Source organism: Petromyzon marinus, chromosome 76 (assembly GCF_048934315.1).
Source record: "Petromyzon marinus isolate PM22_M1 ecotype Great Lakes invasive population chromosome 76, UKy_Petmar_22M1.pri1.0, whole genome shotgun sequence".
NCBI classification, from domain to species: Eukaryota; Metazoa; Chordata; class Hyperoartia; order Petromyzontiformes; family Petromyzontidae; genus Petromyzon; species Petromyzon marinus.
The window spans coordinates 1,809,244-1,826,028 of NC_133742.1; the positions used below are offsets into that span (position 1 = coordinate 1,809,244).

Genomic DNA, 16,785 nt, shown 5'->3' on the forward strand with positions numbered 1-16,785 from the left:
GACTTCAATGTTAAATACTCCCATATACTTCAATGTTAAAGGCTCCCATAGACTTCAATGTTAAAGGCTCCCATAGACTTCAATGTTAAAGGCTTCCATAGACTTCAATGTTAAAGGCTCCCATAGACTTCAATGTTAAAGGCTGCCATAGACTTCAATGTTAAAGGCTCCCATAGACTTCAATGTTAAAGGCTCCCATAGACTTCAATGTTAAAGGCTCCCATAGACTTCAATGTTAAAGGCTCCCATAGACTTCAATGTTAAAGGCTCCCATAGACTTCAATGTTAAAGGCTCCCATAGACTTCAATGTTAAAGGCTCCCATAGACTTCAATGTTAAAGGCTGCCATAGACTTCAATGTTAAAGGCTCCCATAGACTTCAATGTTAAAGGCTCCCTTAGACTTCATTGTTAAAGGCTCCCATATACTTCAATGTTAAAGGCTCCCATAGACTTCAATGTTAAAGGCTCCCATAGACTTCAATGTTAAAGGCTGCCATAGACTTCAATGTTAAAGGCTGCCATAGACTTCAATGTTAAAGGCTGCCATAGACTTCAATGTTAAAGGCTCCCATAGACTTCAATGTTAAAGGCTCCCATAGACTTCAATGTTAAAGGCTCCCATAGACTTCAATGTTAAAGGCTCCCATAGACTTCAATGTTAAAGGCTCCCATAGACTTCAATGTTAAAGGCTCCCATAGACTTCAATGTTAAAGGCTGCCATAGACTTCAATGTTAAATACTCCCATGGACTTCAATGTTAAAGGCTGCCATAGACTTCAATATTAAATACTCCCATAGACTTCAATGTTAAAGGCTCCCATAGACTTCAATGTTAAAGGCTCCCATAGACTTCAATGTTAAAGGCTCCCATAGACTTCAATGTTGAAGGCTCCCATAGACTTCAATGTTAAAGGCTCCCATAGACTTCAATGTTAAAGGCTCCCATAGAATTCAATGTTAAAGGCTCCCATAGACTTCATGTTAAATACTTCCATAGATTTCAATATTAAATACTCCCATAGACTTCAATGTTAAAGGCTCCCATAGACTTCAATGTTAAATACTCCCATAGACTTCAATGTTAAAGGCTGCCATAGACTTCAATGTTAAAGGCTGCCATAGACTTCAATGTTAAAGGCTGCCATAGACTTCAATGTTAAAGGCTCCCATAGACTTCAATGTTAAAGGCTCCCATAGACTTCAATGTTAAAGGCTCCCATAGACTTCAATGTTAAAGGCTGCCATAGACTTCAATGTTAAATACTCCCATGGACTTCAATGTTAAAGGCTGCCATAGACTTCAATATTAAATACTCCCATAGACTTCAATGTTAAAGGCTCCCATAGACTTCAATGTTAAATACTCCCATAGACTTCAATGTTAAATACTTCCATAGACTTCAATGTTAAAGGCTCCCATAGACTTCAATGTTAAATACTTCCATAGACTTCAATGTTAAAGGCTCCCATAGACTTCAATGCTAATTACTCCCATAGACTTCAATGTTAAATACTCCCATAGACTTCAATGTTAAAGGCTCCCATAGACTTCAATGTTAAATACTCCCATAGACTTCAATGTTAAAGGCTCCCTTAGACTTCAATGTTAAAGGCTCCCATAGACTTCAATGTTAAAGGCTCCCATAGACTTCAATGTTAAAGGCTGCCATAGACTTCAATGTTAAAGGCTGCCATAGACTTCAATGTTAAAGGCTGCCATAGACTTCAATGTTAAAGGCTCCCATAGACTTCAATGTTAAAGGCTCCCATAGACTTCAATGTTAAAGGCTCCCATAGACTTCAATGTTAAAGGCTCCCATAGACTTCAATGTTAAAGGCTGCCATAGACTTCAATGTTAAATACTCCCATAGACTTCAATGTTAAAGGCTCCCTTAGACTTCAATGTTAAAGGCTCCCATAGACTTCAATGTTAAAGGCTCCCATAGACTTCAATGTTAAAGGCTCCCATAGACTTCAATGTTAAAGCCTGCCATAGACTTCAATGTTAAAGGCTCCCATAGACTTCAATGTTAAAGGCTGCCATAGACTTCAATATTAAAGGCTCCCATAGACTTCAATGTTAAAGGCTCCCATAGACTTCAATGTTAAAGGCTCCCATAGACTTCAATGTTAAAGGCTCCCATAGACTTCAATGTTAAAGGCTCCCATAGACTTCAATGTTAAAGGCTCCCATAGACTTCAATGTTAAAGGCTGCCATAGACTTCAATGTTAAATACTCCCATAGACTTCAATGTTAAAGGCTCCCTTAGACTTCAATGTTAAAGGCTCCCATAGATTTCAATGTTAAAGGCTCCCATAGACTTCGATGTTAAAGGCTCCCATAGACTTCAATGTTAAAGCCTGCCATAGACTTCAATGTTAAAGGCTCCCATAGACTTCAATGTTAAAGGCTGCCATAGACTTCAATATTAAAGGCTCCCATAGACTTCAATGTTAAAGGCTCCCATAGACTTCAATGTTAAAGGCTCCCATAGACTTCAATGTTAAAGGCTCCCATAGACTTCAATGTTAAAGGCTCCCATAGACTTCAATGTTAAAGGCTCCCATAGACTTCAATGTTAAAGGCTCCCATAGACTTCAATGTTAAAGGCCCCCATAGACTTCAATGTTAAAGGCTCCCATAGACTTCAATGTTAAAGGCTCCCATAGACTTCAATGTTAAAGGCTCCCATAGACTTCAATGTTAAAGGCTCCCATAGACTTCAATGCTAATTACTCCCATAGACTTCAATGTTAAATACTCCCATAGACTTCAATGTTAAAGGCTCCCATAGACTTCAATGTTAAATACTCCCATAGACTTCAATGTTAAAGGCTCCCTTAGACTTCAATGTTAAAGGCTCCCTTAGACTTCAATGTTAAAGGCTCCCATAGACTTCAATGTTAAAGGCTCCCATAGACTTCGATGTTAAAGGCTCCCATAGACTTCAATGTTAAAGCCTGCCATAGACTTCAATGTTAAAGGCTCCCATAGACTTCAATGTTAAAGGCTGCCATAGACTTCAATATTAAAGGCTCCCATAGACTTCAATGTTAAAGGCTCCCATAGACTTCAATGTTAAAGGCTCCCATAGACTTCAATGTTAAAGGCTCCCATAGACTTCAATGTTAAAGGCTCCCATAGACTTCAATGTTAAAGGCTCCCATAGACTTCAATGTTAAAGGCTCCCATAGACTTCAATGTTAAAGGCTCCCATAGACTTCAATGTTAAAGGCTCCCATAGACTTCAATGTTAAAGGCTCCCATAGACTTCAATGTTAAAGGCTCCCATAGAATTCAATGGTAAATACTCCCATGGACTTCAATGTTAAAGGCTCCCTTAGACTTCAATGTTAAAGGCTCCCATATACTTCAATGTTAAAGGCTCCCATAGACTTCAATGTTAAAGGCTCCCATAGACTTCAATGTTAAAGGCTTCCATAGACTTCAATGTTAAAGGCTCCCATAGACTTCAATGTTATAGGCTGCCATAGACTTCAATGTTAAAGGCTCCCATAGACTTCAATGTTAAAGGCTCCCATAGACTTCAATGTTAAATGCTCCCATAGACTTCAATGTTAAAGGCTCCCATAGACTTCAATGTTAAAGGCTCCCATAGACTTCAATGTTAAAGGCTCCCATAGACTTCAATGTTAAAGGCTCCCATAGACTTCAATGTTAAAGGCTCCCATAGACTTCAATGTTAAAGGCTGCCATAGACTTCAATGTTAAAGGCTCCCATAGACGTCAATGTTAAAGGCTCCCATAGACTTCAATGTTAAAGGCTCCCATAGACTTCAATGTTAAAGGCTCCCATAGACTTCAATGTTAAAGGCTCCCATAGACTTCAATGTTAAAGGCTCCCATAGACTTCAATGTTAAAGGCTGCCATAGACTTCAATGTTAAATACTCCCATGGACTTCAATGTTAAAGGCTGCCATAGACTTCAATATTAAATACTCCCATATACTTCAATGTTAAAGGCTCCCATAGACTTCAATGTTAAAGGCTCCCATAGACTTCAATGTTAAAGGCTCCCATAGACTTCAATGTTGAAGGCTCCCATAGACTTCAATGTTAAAGGCTCCCATAGACTTCAATGTTAAAGGCTCCCATAGACTTCAATGTTAAAGGCTCCCATAGACTTCATGTTAAATACTTCCATAGACTTCAATATTAAATACTCCCATAGACTTCAATGTTAAAGGCTCCCATAGACTTCAATGTTAAATACTCCCATAGACTTCAATGTTAAATACTCCCATGGACTTCAATGTTAAAGGCTCCCTTAGACTTCAATGTTAAATACTCCCATATACTTCAATGTTAAAGGCTCCCATAGACTTCAATGTTAAAGGCTCCCATAGACTTCAATGTTAAAGGCTTCCATAGACTTCAATGTTAAAGGCTCCCATAGACTTCAATGTTAAAGGCTGCCATAGACTTCAATGTTAAAGGCTCCCATAGACTTCAATGTTAAAGGCTCCCATAGACTTCAATGTTAAAGGCTCCCATAGACTTCAATGTTAAAGGCTCCCATAGACTTCAATGTTAAAGGCTCCCATAGACTTCAATGTTAAAGGCTCCCATAGACTTCAATGTTAAAGGCACCCATAGACTTCAATGTTAAAGGCTGCCATAGACTTCAATGTTAAAGGCTCCCATAGACTTCAATGTTAAAGGCTCCCTTAGACTTCATTGTTAAAGGCTCCCATATACTTCAATGTTAAAGGCTCCCATAGACTTCAATGTTAAAGGCTCCCATAGACTTCAATGTTAAAGGCTGCCATAGACTTCAATGTTAAAGGCTGCCATAGACTTCAATGTTAAAGGCTGCCATAGACTTCAATGTTAAAGGCTCCCATAGACTTCAATGTTAAAGGCTCCCATAGACTTCAATGTTAAAGGCTCCCATAGACTTCAATGTTAAAGGCTCCCATAGACTTCAATGTTAAAGGCTGCCATAGACTTCAATGTTAAAGGCTCCCATAGACTTCAATGTTAAAGGCTCCCATAGACTTCAATGTTAAAGGCTCCCATAGACTTCAATGTTAAAGGCTCCCATAGACTTCAATGTTAAAGGCTCCCATAGACTTCAATGTTAAAGGCTCCCATAGACTTCAATGTTAAAGGCTGCCATAGACTTCAATGTTAAATACTCCCATGGACTTCAATGTTAAAGGCTGCCATAGACTTCAATATTAAATACTCCCATAGACTTCAATGTTAAAGGCTCCCATAGACTTCAATGTTAAAGGCTCCCATAGACTTCAATGTTAAAGGCTCCCATAGACTTCAATGTTAAAGGCTCCCATAGACTTCAATGTTAAAGGCTCCCATAGACTTCAATGTTAAAGGCTCCCATAGACTTCAATGTTAAATACTTCCATAGACTTCAATATTAAATACTCCCATAGACTTCAATGTTAAAGGCTCCCATAGACTTCAATGTTAAATACTCCCATAGACTTCAATGTTAAATACTCCCATGGACTTCAATGTTAAAGGCTCCCTTAGACGTCAATGTTAAATACTCCAATATACTTCAATGTTAAAGGCTCCCATAGACTTCAATGTTAAAGGCTTCCATAGACTTCAATGTTAAAGGCTCCCATAGACTTCAATGTTAAAGGCTGCCATAGACTTCAATGTTAAAGGCTCCCATAGACTTCAATGTTAAAGGCTCCCATAGACTTCAATGTTAAAGGCTCCCATAGACTTCAATGTTAAAGGCTCCCATAGACTTCAATGTTAAAGGCTCCCATAGACTTCAATGTTGAAGGCTCCCATAGACTTCAATGTTAAAGGCTCCCATAGACTTCAATGTTAAAGGCTCCCATAGACTTCAATGTTAAAGGCTCCCATAGACTTCATGTTAAATACTTCCATAGACTTCAATATTAAATACTCCCATAGACTTCAATGTTAAAGGCTCCCATAGACTTCAATGTTAAATACTCCCATAGACTTCAATGTTAAATACTCCCATGGACTTCAATGTTAAAGGCTCCCTTAGACTTCAATGTTAAATACTCCCATATACTTCAATGTTAAAGGCTCCCATAGACTTCAATGTTAAAGGCTCCCATAGACTTCAATGTTAAAGGCTTCCATAGACTTCAATGTTAAAGGCTCCCATAGACTTCAATGTTAAAGGCTGCCATAGACTTCAATGTTAAAGGCTCCCATAGACTTCAATGTTAAAGGCTCCCATAGACTTCAATGTTAAAGGCTCCCATAGACTTCAATGTTAAAGGCTCCCATAGACTTCAATGTTAAAGGCTCCCATAGACTTCAATGTTAAAGGCTCCCATAGACTTCAATGTTAAAGGCTCCCATAGACTTCAATGTTAAAGGCTGCCATAGACTTCAATGTTAAAGGCTCCCATAGACTTCAATGTTAAAGGCTCCCTTAGACTTCATTGTTAAAGGCTCCCATATACTTCAATGTTAAAGGCTCCCATAGACTTCAATGTTAAAGGCTCCCATAGACTTCAATGTTAAAGGCTGCCATAGACTTCAATGTTAAAGGCTGCCATAGACTTCAATGTTAAAGGCTGCCATAGACTTCAATGTTAAAGGCTCCCATAGACTTCAATGTTAAAGGCTCCCATAGACTTCAATGTTAAAGGCTCCCATAGACTTCAATGTTAAAGGCTCCCATAGACTTCAATGTTAAAGGCTGCCATAGACTTCAATGTTAAAGGCTCCCATAGACTTCAATGTTAAAGGCTCCCATAGACTTCAATGTTAAAGGCTCCCATAGACTTCAATGTTAAAGGCTCCCATAGACTTCAATGTTAAAGGCTCCCATAGACTTCAATGTTAAAGGCTCCCATAGACTTCAATGTTAAAGGCTGCCATAGACTTCAATGTTAAATACTCCCATGGACTTCAATGTTAAAGGCTGCCATAGACTTCAATATTAAATACTCCCATAGACTTCAATGTTAAAGGCTCCCATAGACTTCAATGTTAAAGGCTCCCATAGACTTCAATGTTAAAGGCTCCCATAGACTTCAATGTTAAAGGCTCCCATAGACTTCAATGTTAAAGGCTCCCATAGACTTCAATGTTAAAGGCTCCCATAGACTTCAATGTTAAATACTTCCATAGACTTCAATATTAAATACTCCCATAGACTTCAATGTTAAAGGCTCCCATAGACTTCAATGTTAAATACTCCCATAGACTTCAATGTTAAATACTCCCATGGACTTCAATGTTAGAGGCTCCCTTAGACTTCAATGTTAAATACTCCAATATACTTCAATGTTAAAGGCTCCCATAGACTTCAATGTTAAAGGCTTCCATAGACTTCAATGTTAAAGGCTCCCATAGACTTCAATGTTAAAGGCTGCCATAGACTTCAATGTTAAAGGCTCCCATAGACTTCAATGTTAAAGGCTCCCATAGACTTCAATGTTAAAGGCTCCCATAGACTTCAATGTTAAAGGCTCCCATAGACTTCAATGTTAAAGGCTCCCATAGACTTCAATGTTAAAGGCTCCCATAGACTTCAATGTTAAAGGCTCCCATAGACTTCAATGTTAAAGGCTGCCATAGACTTCAATGTTAAAGGCTCCCATAGACTTCAATGCTAATTACTCCCATAGACTTCAATGTTAAATACTCCCATAGACTTCAATGTTAAAGGCTCCCATAGACTTCAATGTTAAATACTCCCATAGACTTCAATGTTAAAGGCTCCCTTAGACTTCAATGTCAAAGGCTCCCATAGACTTCAATGTTAAAGGCTCCCATAGACTTCAATGTTAAAGGCTCCCATAGACTTCAATGTTAAAGGCTGCCATAGACTTCAATGTTAAAAGCTGCCATAGACTTCAATGTTAAAGGCTGCCATAGACTTCAATATTAAAGGCTCCCATAGACTTCAATGTTAAAGGCTCCCATAGACTTCAATGTTAAAGGCTCCCATAGACTTCAATGTTAAAGGCTCCCATAGACTTCAATATTAAAGGCTCCCATAGACTTCAATGTTAAAGGCTCCCATAGACTTCAATGTTAAAAGCTCCCATAGACTTCAATGTTAAAGGCTCCCATAGACTTCGATGTTAAAGGCTCCCATAGACTTCAATGTTAAAGGCTCCCATAGACTTCGATGTTAAAGGCTCCCATAGACTTCAATGTTAAAGGCTCCCATAGACTTCGATGTTAAAGGCTCCGATAGACTTCAATGTTAAAGCCTGCCATAGACTTCAATGTTAAAGGCTCCCATAGACTTCAATGTTAAAGGCTGCCATAGACTTCAATATTAAAGGCTCCCATAGACTTCAATGTTAAAGGCTCCCATAGACTTCAATGTTAAAGGCTCCCATAGACTTCAATGTTAAAGGCTCCCATAGACTTCAATGTTAAAGGCTCCCATAGACTTCAATGTTAAAGGCTCCCATAGACTTCAATGTTAAAGGCTCCCATAGACTTCAATGTTAAAGGCTCCCATAGACTTCAATGTTAAAGGCTCCCATAGACTTCAATGTTAAAGGCTCCCATAGACTTCAATGTTAAAGGCTCCCATAGACTTCAATGTTAAAGGCTCCCATAGACTTCAATGTTAAATACTTCCATAGACTTCAATGTTAAAGGCTCCCATAGACTTCAATGTTAAATACTCCGATAGACTTCAATGTTAAAGGCTGCCATAGAATTCAATGGTAAATACTCCCATGGACTTCAATGTTAAAGGCTCCCTTAGACTTCAATGTTAAAGGCTCCCATATACTTCAATGTTAAAGGCTCCCATAGACTTCAATGTTAAAGGCTCCCATAGACTTCAATGTTAAAGGCTTCCATAGACTTCAATGTTAAAGGCTCCCATAGACTTCAATGTTATAGGCTGCCATAGACTTCAATGTTAAAGGCTCCCATAGACTTCAATGTTAAAGGCTCCCATAGACTTCAATGTTAAATGCTCCCATAGACTTCAATGTTAAAGGCTCCCATAGACTTCAATGTTAAAGGCTCCCATAGACTTCAATGTTAAAGGCTCCCATAGACTTCAATGTTAAAGGCTCCCATAGACTTCAATGTTAAAGGCTCCCATAGACTTCAATGTTAAAGGCTGCCATAGACTTCAATGTTAAAGGCTCCCATAGACTTCAATGTTAAAGGCTCCCATAGACTTCAATGTTAAAGGCTCCCATAGACTTCAATGTTAAAGGCTCCCATAGACTTCAATGTTAAAGGCTCCCATAGACTTCAATGTTAAAGGCTCCCATAGACTTCAATGTTAAAGGCTGCCATAGACTTCAATGTTAAATACTCCCATGGACTTCAATGTTAAAGGCTGCCATAGACTTCAATATTAAATACTCCCATAGACTTCAATGTTAAAGGCTCCCATAGACTTCAATGTTAAAGGCTCCCATAGACTTCAATGTTAAAGGCTCCCATAGACTTCAATGTTGAAGGCTCCCATAGACTTCAATGTTAAAGGCTCCCATAGACTTCAATGTTAAAGGCTCCCATAGACTTCAATGTTAAAGGCTCCCATAGACTTCATGTTAAATACTTCCATAGACTTCAATATTAAATACTCCCATAGACTTCAATGTTAAAGGCTCCCATAGACTTCAATGTTAAATACTCCCATAGACTTCAATGTTAAATACTCCCATGGACTTCAATGTTAAAGGCTCCCTTAGACTTCAATGTTAAATACTCCCATATACTTCAATGTTAAAGGCTCCCATAGACTTCAATGTTAAAGGCTCCCATAGACTTCAATGTTAAAGGCTTCCATAGACTTCAATGTTAAAGGCTCCCATAGACTTCAATGTTAAAGGCTGCCATAGACTTCAATGTTAAAGGCTCCCATAGACTTCAATGTTAAAGGCTCCCATAGACTTCAATGTTAAAGGCTCCCATAGACTTCAATGTTAAAGGCTCCCATAGACTTCAATGTTAAAGGCTGCCATAGACTTCAATGTTAAAGGCTGCCATAGACTTCAATGTTAAAGGCTGCCATAGACTTCAATGTTAAAGGCTCCCATAGACTTCAATGTTAAAGGCTCCCATAGACTTCAATGTTAAAGGCTCCCATAGACTTCAATGTTAAAGGCTCCCATAGACTTCAATGTTAAAGGCTGCCATAGACTTCAATGTTAAAGGCTCCCATAGACTTCAATGTTAAAGGCTCCCATAGACTTCAATGTTAAAGGCTCCCATAGACTTCAATGTTAAAGGCTCCCATAGACTTCAATGTTAAAGGCTCCCATAGACTTCAATGTTAAAGGCTCCTATAGACTTCAATGTTAAAGGCTGCCATAGACTTCAATGTTAAATACTCCCATGGACTTCAATGTTAAAGGCTGCCATAGACTTCAATATTAAATACTCCCATAGACTTCAATGTTAAAGGCTCCCATAGACTTCAATGTTAAAGGCTCCCATAGACTTCAATGTTAAAGGCTCCCATAGACTTCAATGTTAAAGGCTCCCATAGACTTCAATGTTAAAGGCTCCCATAGACTTCAATGTTAAATACTTCCATAGACTTCAATATTAAATACTCCCATAGACTTCAATGTTAAAGGCTCCCATAGACTTCAATGTTAAATACTCCCATAGACTTCAATGTTAAATACTCCCATGGACTTCAATGTTAAAGGCTCCCTTAGACTTCAATGTTAAATACTCCAATATACTTCAATGTTAAAGGCTCCCATAGACTTCAATGTTAAAGGCTTCCATAGACTTCAATGTTAAAGGCTCCCATAGACTTCAATGTTAAAGGCTGCCATAGACTTCAATGTTAAAGGCTCCCATAGACTTCAATGTTAAAGGCTCCCATAGACTTCAATGTTAAAGGCTCCCATAGACTTCAATGTTAAAGGCTCCCATAGACTTCAATGTTAAAGGCTCCCATAGACTTCAATGTTAAAGGCTCCCATAGACTTCAATGTTAAAGGCTCCCATAGACTTCAATGTTAAAGGCTGCCATAGACTTCAATGTTAAAGGCTCCCATAGACTTCAATGCTAATTACTCCCATAGACTTCAATGTTAAATACTCCCATAGACTTCAATGTTAAAGGCTCCCATAGACTTCAATGTTAAATACTCCCATAGACTTCAATGTTAAAGGCTCCCTTAGACTTCAATGTCAAAGGCTCCCATAGACTTCAATGTTAAAGGCTCCCATAGACTTCAATGTTAAAGGCTCCCATAGACTTCAATGTTAAAGGCTGCCATAGACTTCAATGTTAAAAGCTGCCATAGACTTCAATGTTAAAGGCTGCCATAGACTTCAATATTAAAGACTCCCATAGACTTCAATGTTAAAGGCTCCCATAGACTTCAATGTTAAAGGCTCCCATAGACTTCAATGTTAAAGGCTCCCATAGACTTCAATGTTAAAGGCTCCCATAGACTTCAATGTTAAAGGCTCCCATAGACTTCAATGTTAAAAGCTCCCATAGACTTCAATGTTAAAGGCTCCCATAGACTTCAATGTTAAATACTTCCATAGACTTCAATGTTAAAGGCTCCCATAGACTTCAATGTTAAAGGCTCCCATAGACTTCAATGTTAAAGGCTCCCATAGACTTCAGTGTTAAAGGCTGCCATAGACTTCAATGTTAAATACTCCCATAGACTTCAATGTTAAAGGCTGCCATAGACTTCAATGTTAAAGGCTGCCTTAGACTTCAATGTTAAAGGCTGCTATAGACTTCAATGTTAAATGCTCCCATAGACTTCAATGTTAAAGGCTGCCATAGACTTCAATGTTAAAGGCTCCCATAGACTTCAATGCTAATTACTCCCATAGACTTCAATGTTAAATACTCCCATATACTTCAATGTTAAAGGCTCACATAGACTTCAATGTTAAATACTCCCATAGACTTCAATGTTAACGGCTCCCATAGACTTCAATGTTAAAGGCTCCCATAGACTTCAATGTTAAAGGCTCCCATAGACTTCAATGTTAAAGGCTCCCATAGACTTCAATGTTAAAGGCTGCCATAGACTTCAATGTTAAAGGCTGCCATAGACTTCAATGTTAAAGGCTGCCATAGACTTCAATGTTAAAGGCTGCCATAGACTTCAATGTTAAAGGCTCCCATAGACTTCAATGTTAAAGGCTCCCATAGACTTCAATGTTAAAGGCTCCCATAGACTTCAATGTTAAAGGCTCCCATAGACTTCAATGTTAAAGGCTCCCATAGACTTCAATGTTAAAGGCTGCCATAGACTTCAATGTTAAATACTCCCATGGACTTCAATGTTAAAGGCTGCCATAGACTTCAATATTAAATAATCCCATAGACTTCAATGTTAAACGCTCCCATAGACTTCAATGTTAAAGGCTCCCATAGACTTCAATGTTAAAGGCTCCCATAGACTTCAATGTTAAAGGCTCCCATAGACTTCAATGTTAAAGGCTCCCATAGACTTCAATGTTAAATACTCCCATGGAGTTCAATGTTAAAGGCTCCCATAGACTTCAATGTTAAAGGCTCCCATAAACAACAATGTTAAAGGCTCCCATAGACTTCAATGTTAAAGGCTGCCATAGACTTCAATGTTAAAGGCTGCCATAGACTTCAATGTTAAAGGCTGCCATAGACTTCAATGTTAAAGGCTGCCTTAGACTTCAATGTTAAAGGCTGCCATAGACTTCAATGTTAAATGCTGCCATAGACTTCAATGTTAAATGCTCCCATAGACTTCAATGTTAAAGGCTGCCATAGACTTCAATGTTAAAGGCTCCCATAGACTTCAATGCTAATTACTCCCATAGACTTCAATGTTAAATACTCCCATATACTTCAATGTTAAAGGCTCACATAGACTTCAATGTTAAATACTCCCATAGACTTCAATGTTAAAGGCTCCCTTAGACTTCAATGTTAAAGGCTCCCATAGACTTCAATGTTAAAGGCTCCCATAGACTTCAATGTTAAAGGCTCCCATAGACTTCAATGTTAAAGGCTGCCATAGACTTCAATGTTAAAGGCTGCCATAGACTTCAATGTTAAAGGCTGCCATAGACTTCAATGTTAAAGGCTGCCATAGACTTCAATGTTAAAGGCTGCCATAGACTTCAATGTTAAAGGCTCCCATAGACTTCAATGTTAAAGGCTCCCATAGACTTCAATGTTAAAGGTTCCCATAGACTTCAATGTTAAAGGCTCCCATAGACTTCAATGTTAAAGGCTCCCATAGACTTCAATGTTAAAGGCTGCCATAGACTTCAATGTTAAATACTCCCATGGACTTCAATGTTAAAGGCTGCCATAGACTTCAATATTAAATAATCCCATAGACTTCAATGTTAAAGGCTCCCATAGACTTCAATGTTAAAGGCTGCCATAGACTTCAATGTTAAATACTCCCATGGACTTCAATGTTAAAGGCTCCCTTAGACTTCAATGTTAAAGGCTCCCATATACTTCAATGTTAAAGGCTCCCTTAGACTTCAATGTTAGAGGCTCCCATAGACTTCAATGTTAAAGGCTGCCATAGACTTCAATGTTAAAGGCTCCCATAGACTTCAATGTTAAAGGCTGCCATAGACTTCAATGTTAAAGGCTCCCATAGACTTCAATGTTAAAGGCTCCCATAGACTTCAATGTTAAAGGCTCCCATAGACTTCAATGTTAAAGGCTCCCATAGACTTCAATGTTAAAGGCTCCCATAGACTTCAATGTTAAAGGCTCCCATAGACTTCAATGTTAAAGGCTGCCATAGACTTCAATGTTAAATACTCACATAGACCTCAATGTTAAAGGCTGCCATATACTTCAATGTTAATTACTCCCATAGACTTCAATGTTAAATACTCCCATAGACTTCAATGTTAAAGGCTCCCATAGACTTCAATGTTAAATACTTCCATAGACTTCAATCTTAAAGGCTCCCATAGATTTCAATGTTAAAGACTCCCATATACTTCAATGTTAAAGGCTGCCATAGACTTCAATGTTAAAGGCTCCCATAGACTTCAATGTTAAAGGCTCCCATAGACTTCAATGTTAAAGGCTCCCATAGACTTAAATGTTAAAGGCTGCCATAGACTTCAATGTTAAAGGCTGCCATAGACTTCAAGAGCGACATAGCTCAGTGGGCCTTACTTGGTAAAATAAAAGTTTAGTTTTAAATAGTTTATAGTCTCGTATAAATCCACAATTCGTTATAACTGAAACTTGGTACATCCAACATTGGCAGGGGTGTTTTTTGCTGTGTTATGTGATGCATGAACTCACTGGCATTGCCCCTCGTCCGCTACAACCTCCACCATGCTGCGTGTCTCTTGATGGGACGCTTCTCCCTCCGCAGGAGCTCCGAGCCCACTGAGACCCAGCCGCCCTGGGACACCGAGAAAGACGGATACATCCCCATGGTAACGACGCACGCGTCAGTGTGGTGATGGTGGTGGTGGTGGTGGTATTGGTGTTGGTGGTATTGGTGGTGGTATTGGGTGGGTGGGTGAGTGAGTGCGTGGGTGAGTGAGTGACTGGGTGAGAGGCTCAGCTAGTGAGTGCGTGGCTGAGTGAGTGAGTGGCTTTGGAGTGCACCTAGCCTGGCACAGGTGCCGTGGTAACATCAACGCCAGATGGTGGCAATCGGTGGCTGCTGTTGTTGTTGTAGAGCTGGCTAGCAGCACTTGCCCCAACAGTCTGTGAAGGCCACACGGGATGGGATCTGTGTCTCTGTAGAGCTGCATGGTGACTGCTGCTTCGCACGTAAACTACCTGGACGTGGACGTGGAGGCTCGGGGGATTACGAACGCACCGGTGACCCATCACTAGCACCATCACTAGCATCACTAGCACCATCACTAGCACCATCACTATCATCACTAGTACCATCACTAGTACCATCACTAGCACCATCACTAGCACCATCACTATCATCACTAGTACCATCACTAGTACCATCACTAGCACCATCACTAACACCATCACTACCATCACTAGCACCATCACTAGTACCATCACTAGCACCATCACTATCATCACTAGTACCATCACTAGCACCATCACTATCATCACTAGTACCATCACTAGCACCATCACTATCATCACTAGTACCATCACTAGTACCATCACTATCATCACTAGTACCATCACTATCATCACTAGCACCATCACTAGCACCATCACTATCATCACTAGTACCATCACTAGTACCATCACTATCATCACTAGTACCATCACTATCATCACTAGTACCATCACTAGTACCATCACTATCATCACTAGCACCATCGCTAGCACTATCACTATCACCATCACTATCATCACTAGTACCATCACTAGCACCATCACTATCATCACTAGCACCATCACTAGCACCATCACTAGCACCATCACTAACACCATCACTACCATCACTAGCACCATCACTAGTACCATCACTAGCACCATCACTATCATCACTAGTACCATCACTAGTACCATCACTATCATCACTAGCACCATCGCTAGCACTATCACTAGCACCATCACTAGCACCATCACTAGCACCATCACTACCATCACTAGCACCATCACTATCATCACTAGTACCATCACTATCATCACTAGCACCATCGCTAGCACTATCACTAGCACCATCACTATCATCACTAGTACCATCACTAGCACCATCACTATCATCACTAGTACCATCACTACCATCACTAGCACCATCACTATCATCACTAGTACCATCAATGGCACCATCACTACCATCACTAGCACCATCACTAGCACCATCACTACCATCACTAGCACCATCACTATCATCACTAGTACCATCACTATCATCACTAGCACCATCGCTAGCACTATCACTAGCACCATCACTATCATCACTAGTACCATCACTAGCACCATCACTATCATCACTAGTACCATCATTACCATCACTAGCACCATCACTATCATCACTAGTACCATCAATGGCACCATCACTACCATCACTAGCACCATCACTAGCACCATCACTACCATCACTATCATCACTAGCACCATCACTAACACCATCACTAGCACCATCACTAGCACCATCACTATCATCACTAGCACCATCACTACCATCACTATCATCACTAGCACCATCACTAGCACCATCACTACCATCACTATCATCACTAGCACCATCACTACTACCATCACTATCATCACTAGCACCATCACTAGCACCATCACTAACACCATCACTACCATCACTAGCACCATCACTAGCACCATCACTAACACCATCACTACCATCACTAGCACCATCACTAGTACCATCACTAGCACCATCACTATCATCACTAGCACCATCACTAGCACCATCACTACCATCACTAACACCATCACTAGTACCATCACTAGCACCATCACTAGCACCATCACTAGTACCATCACTATCATCACTAGCACCATCACTAGCACCATCACTAGCACCATCACTAACACCATCACTAGTACCATCACTAGCACCACCACTAGCACCATCACTAGCACCATCACTAGTACCATCACTACCATCACTATCACCACTAACACCATCACTAGCACCATCACTAGCACCATCACTATCATCACTAGTACCATCACTACCATCACTAGCACCATCACTATCATCACTGGTACCATCACTAGCACCATCACTATCATCACTAGCACCATCACTAGCGCCATCACTAGTACCATCACTAGCACCATCACTAACACCATCACTATCATCACTAGTACCATCACTAGCACCATCACTAGCACCATCACTAGCACCATCACTAGCACCATCACTATCATCACCACTAGCACCATCACTATCATC

At 39.8% G+C, this 16,785-nt stretch overlaps 2 protein-coding genes across 4 annotated transcripts in view; both read left to right on the forward strand.

Annotated features, from left to right (window-relative positions):
• LOC116957542 (uncharacterized) overlaps positions 1-16,785 on the forward strand; it is a 305,854-nt gene that overhangs the window by 119,936 nt on the left and 169,133 nt on the right. The window lies entirely within an intron of this gene.
• Positions 1-16,785, forward strand: part of LOC116957517 (uncharacterized) — a 98,872-nt gene that overhangs the window by 78,756 nt on the left and 3,331 nt on the right. For all 3 annotated transcript variants that reach the window (XM_076056482.1, XM_032979722.2, XM_076056481.1), the window contains exons 9-10: positions 14,311-14,374; positions 14,691-14,768. In XM_076056482.1, coding sequence (XP_075912597.1) covers positions 14,311-14,374; positions 14,691-14,768 — 142 coding nt within the window. The remainder of the gene's footprint in view (positions 1-14,310; positions 14,375-14,690; positions 14,769-16,785) is intronic.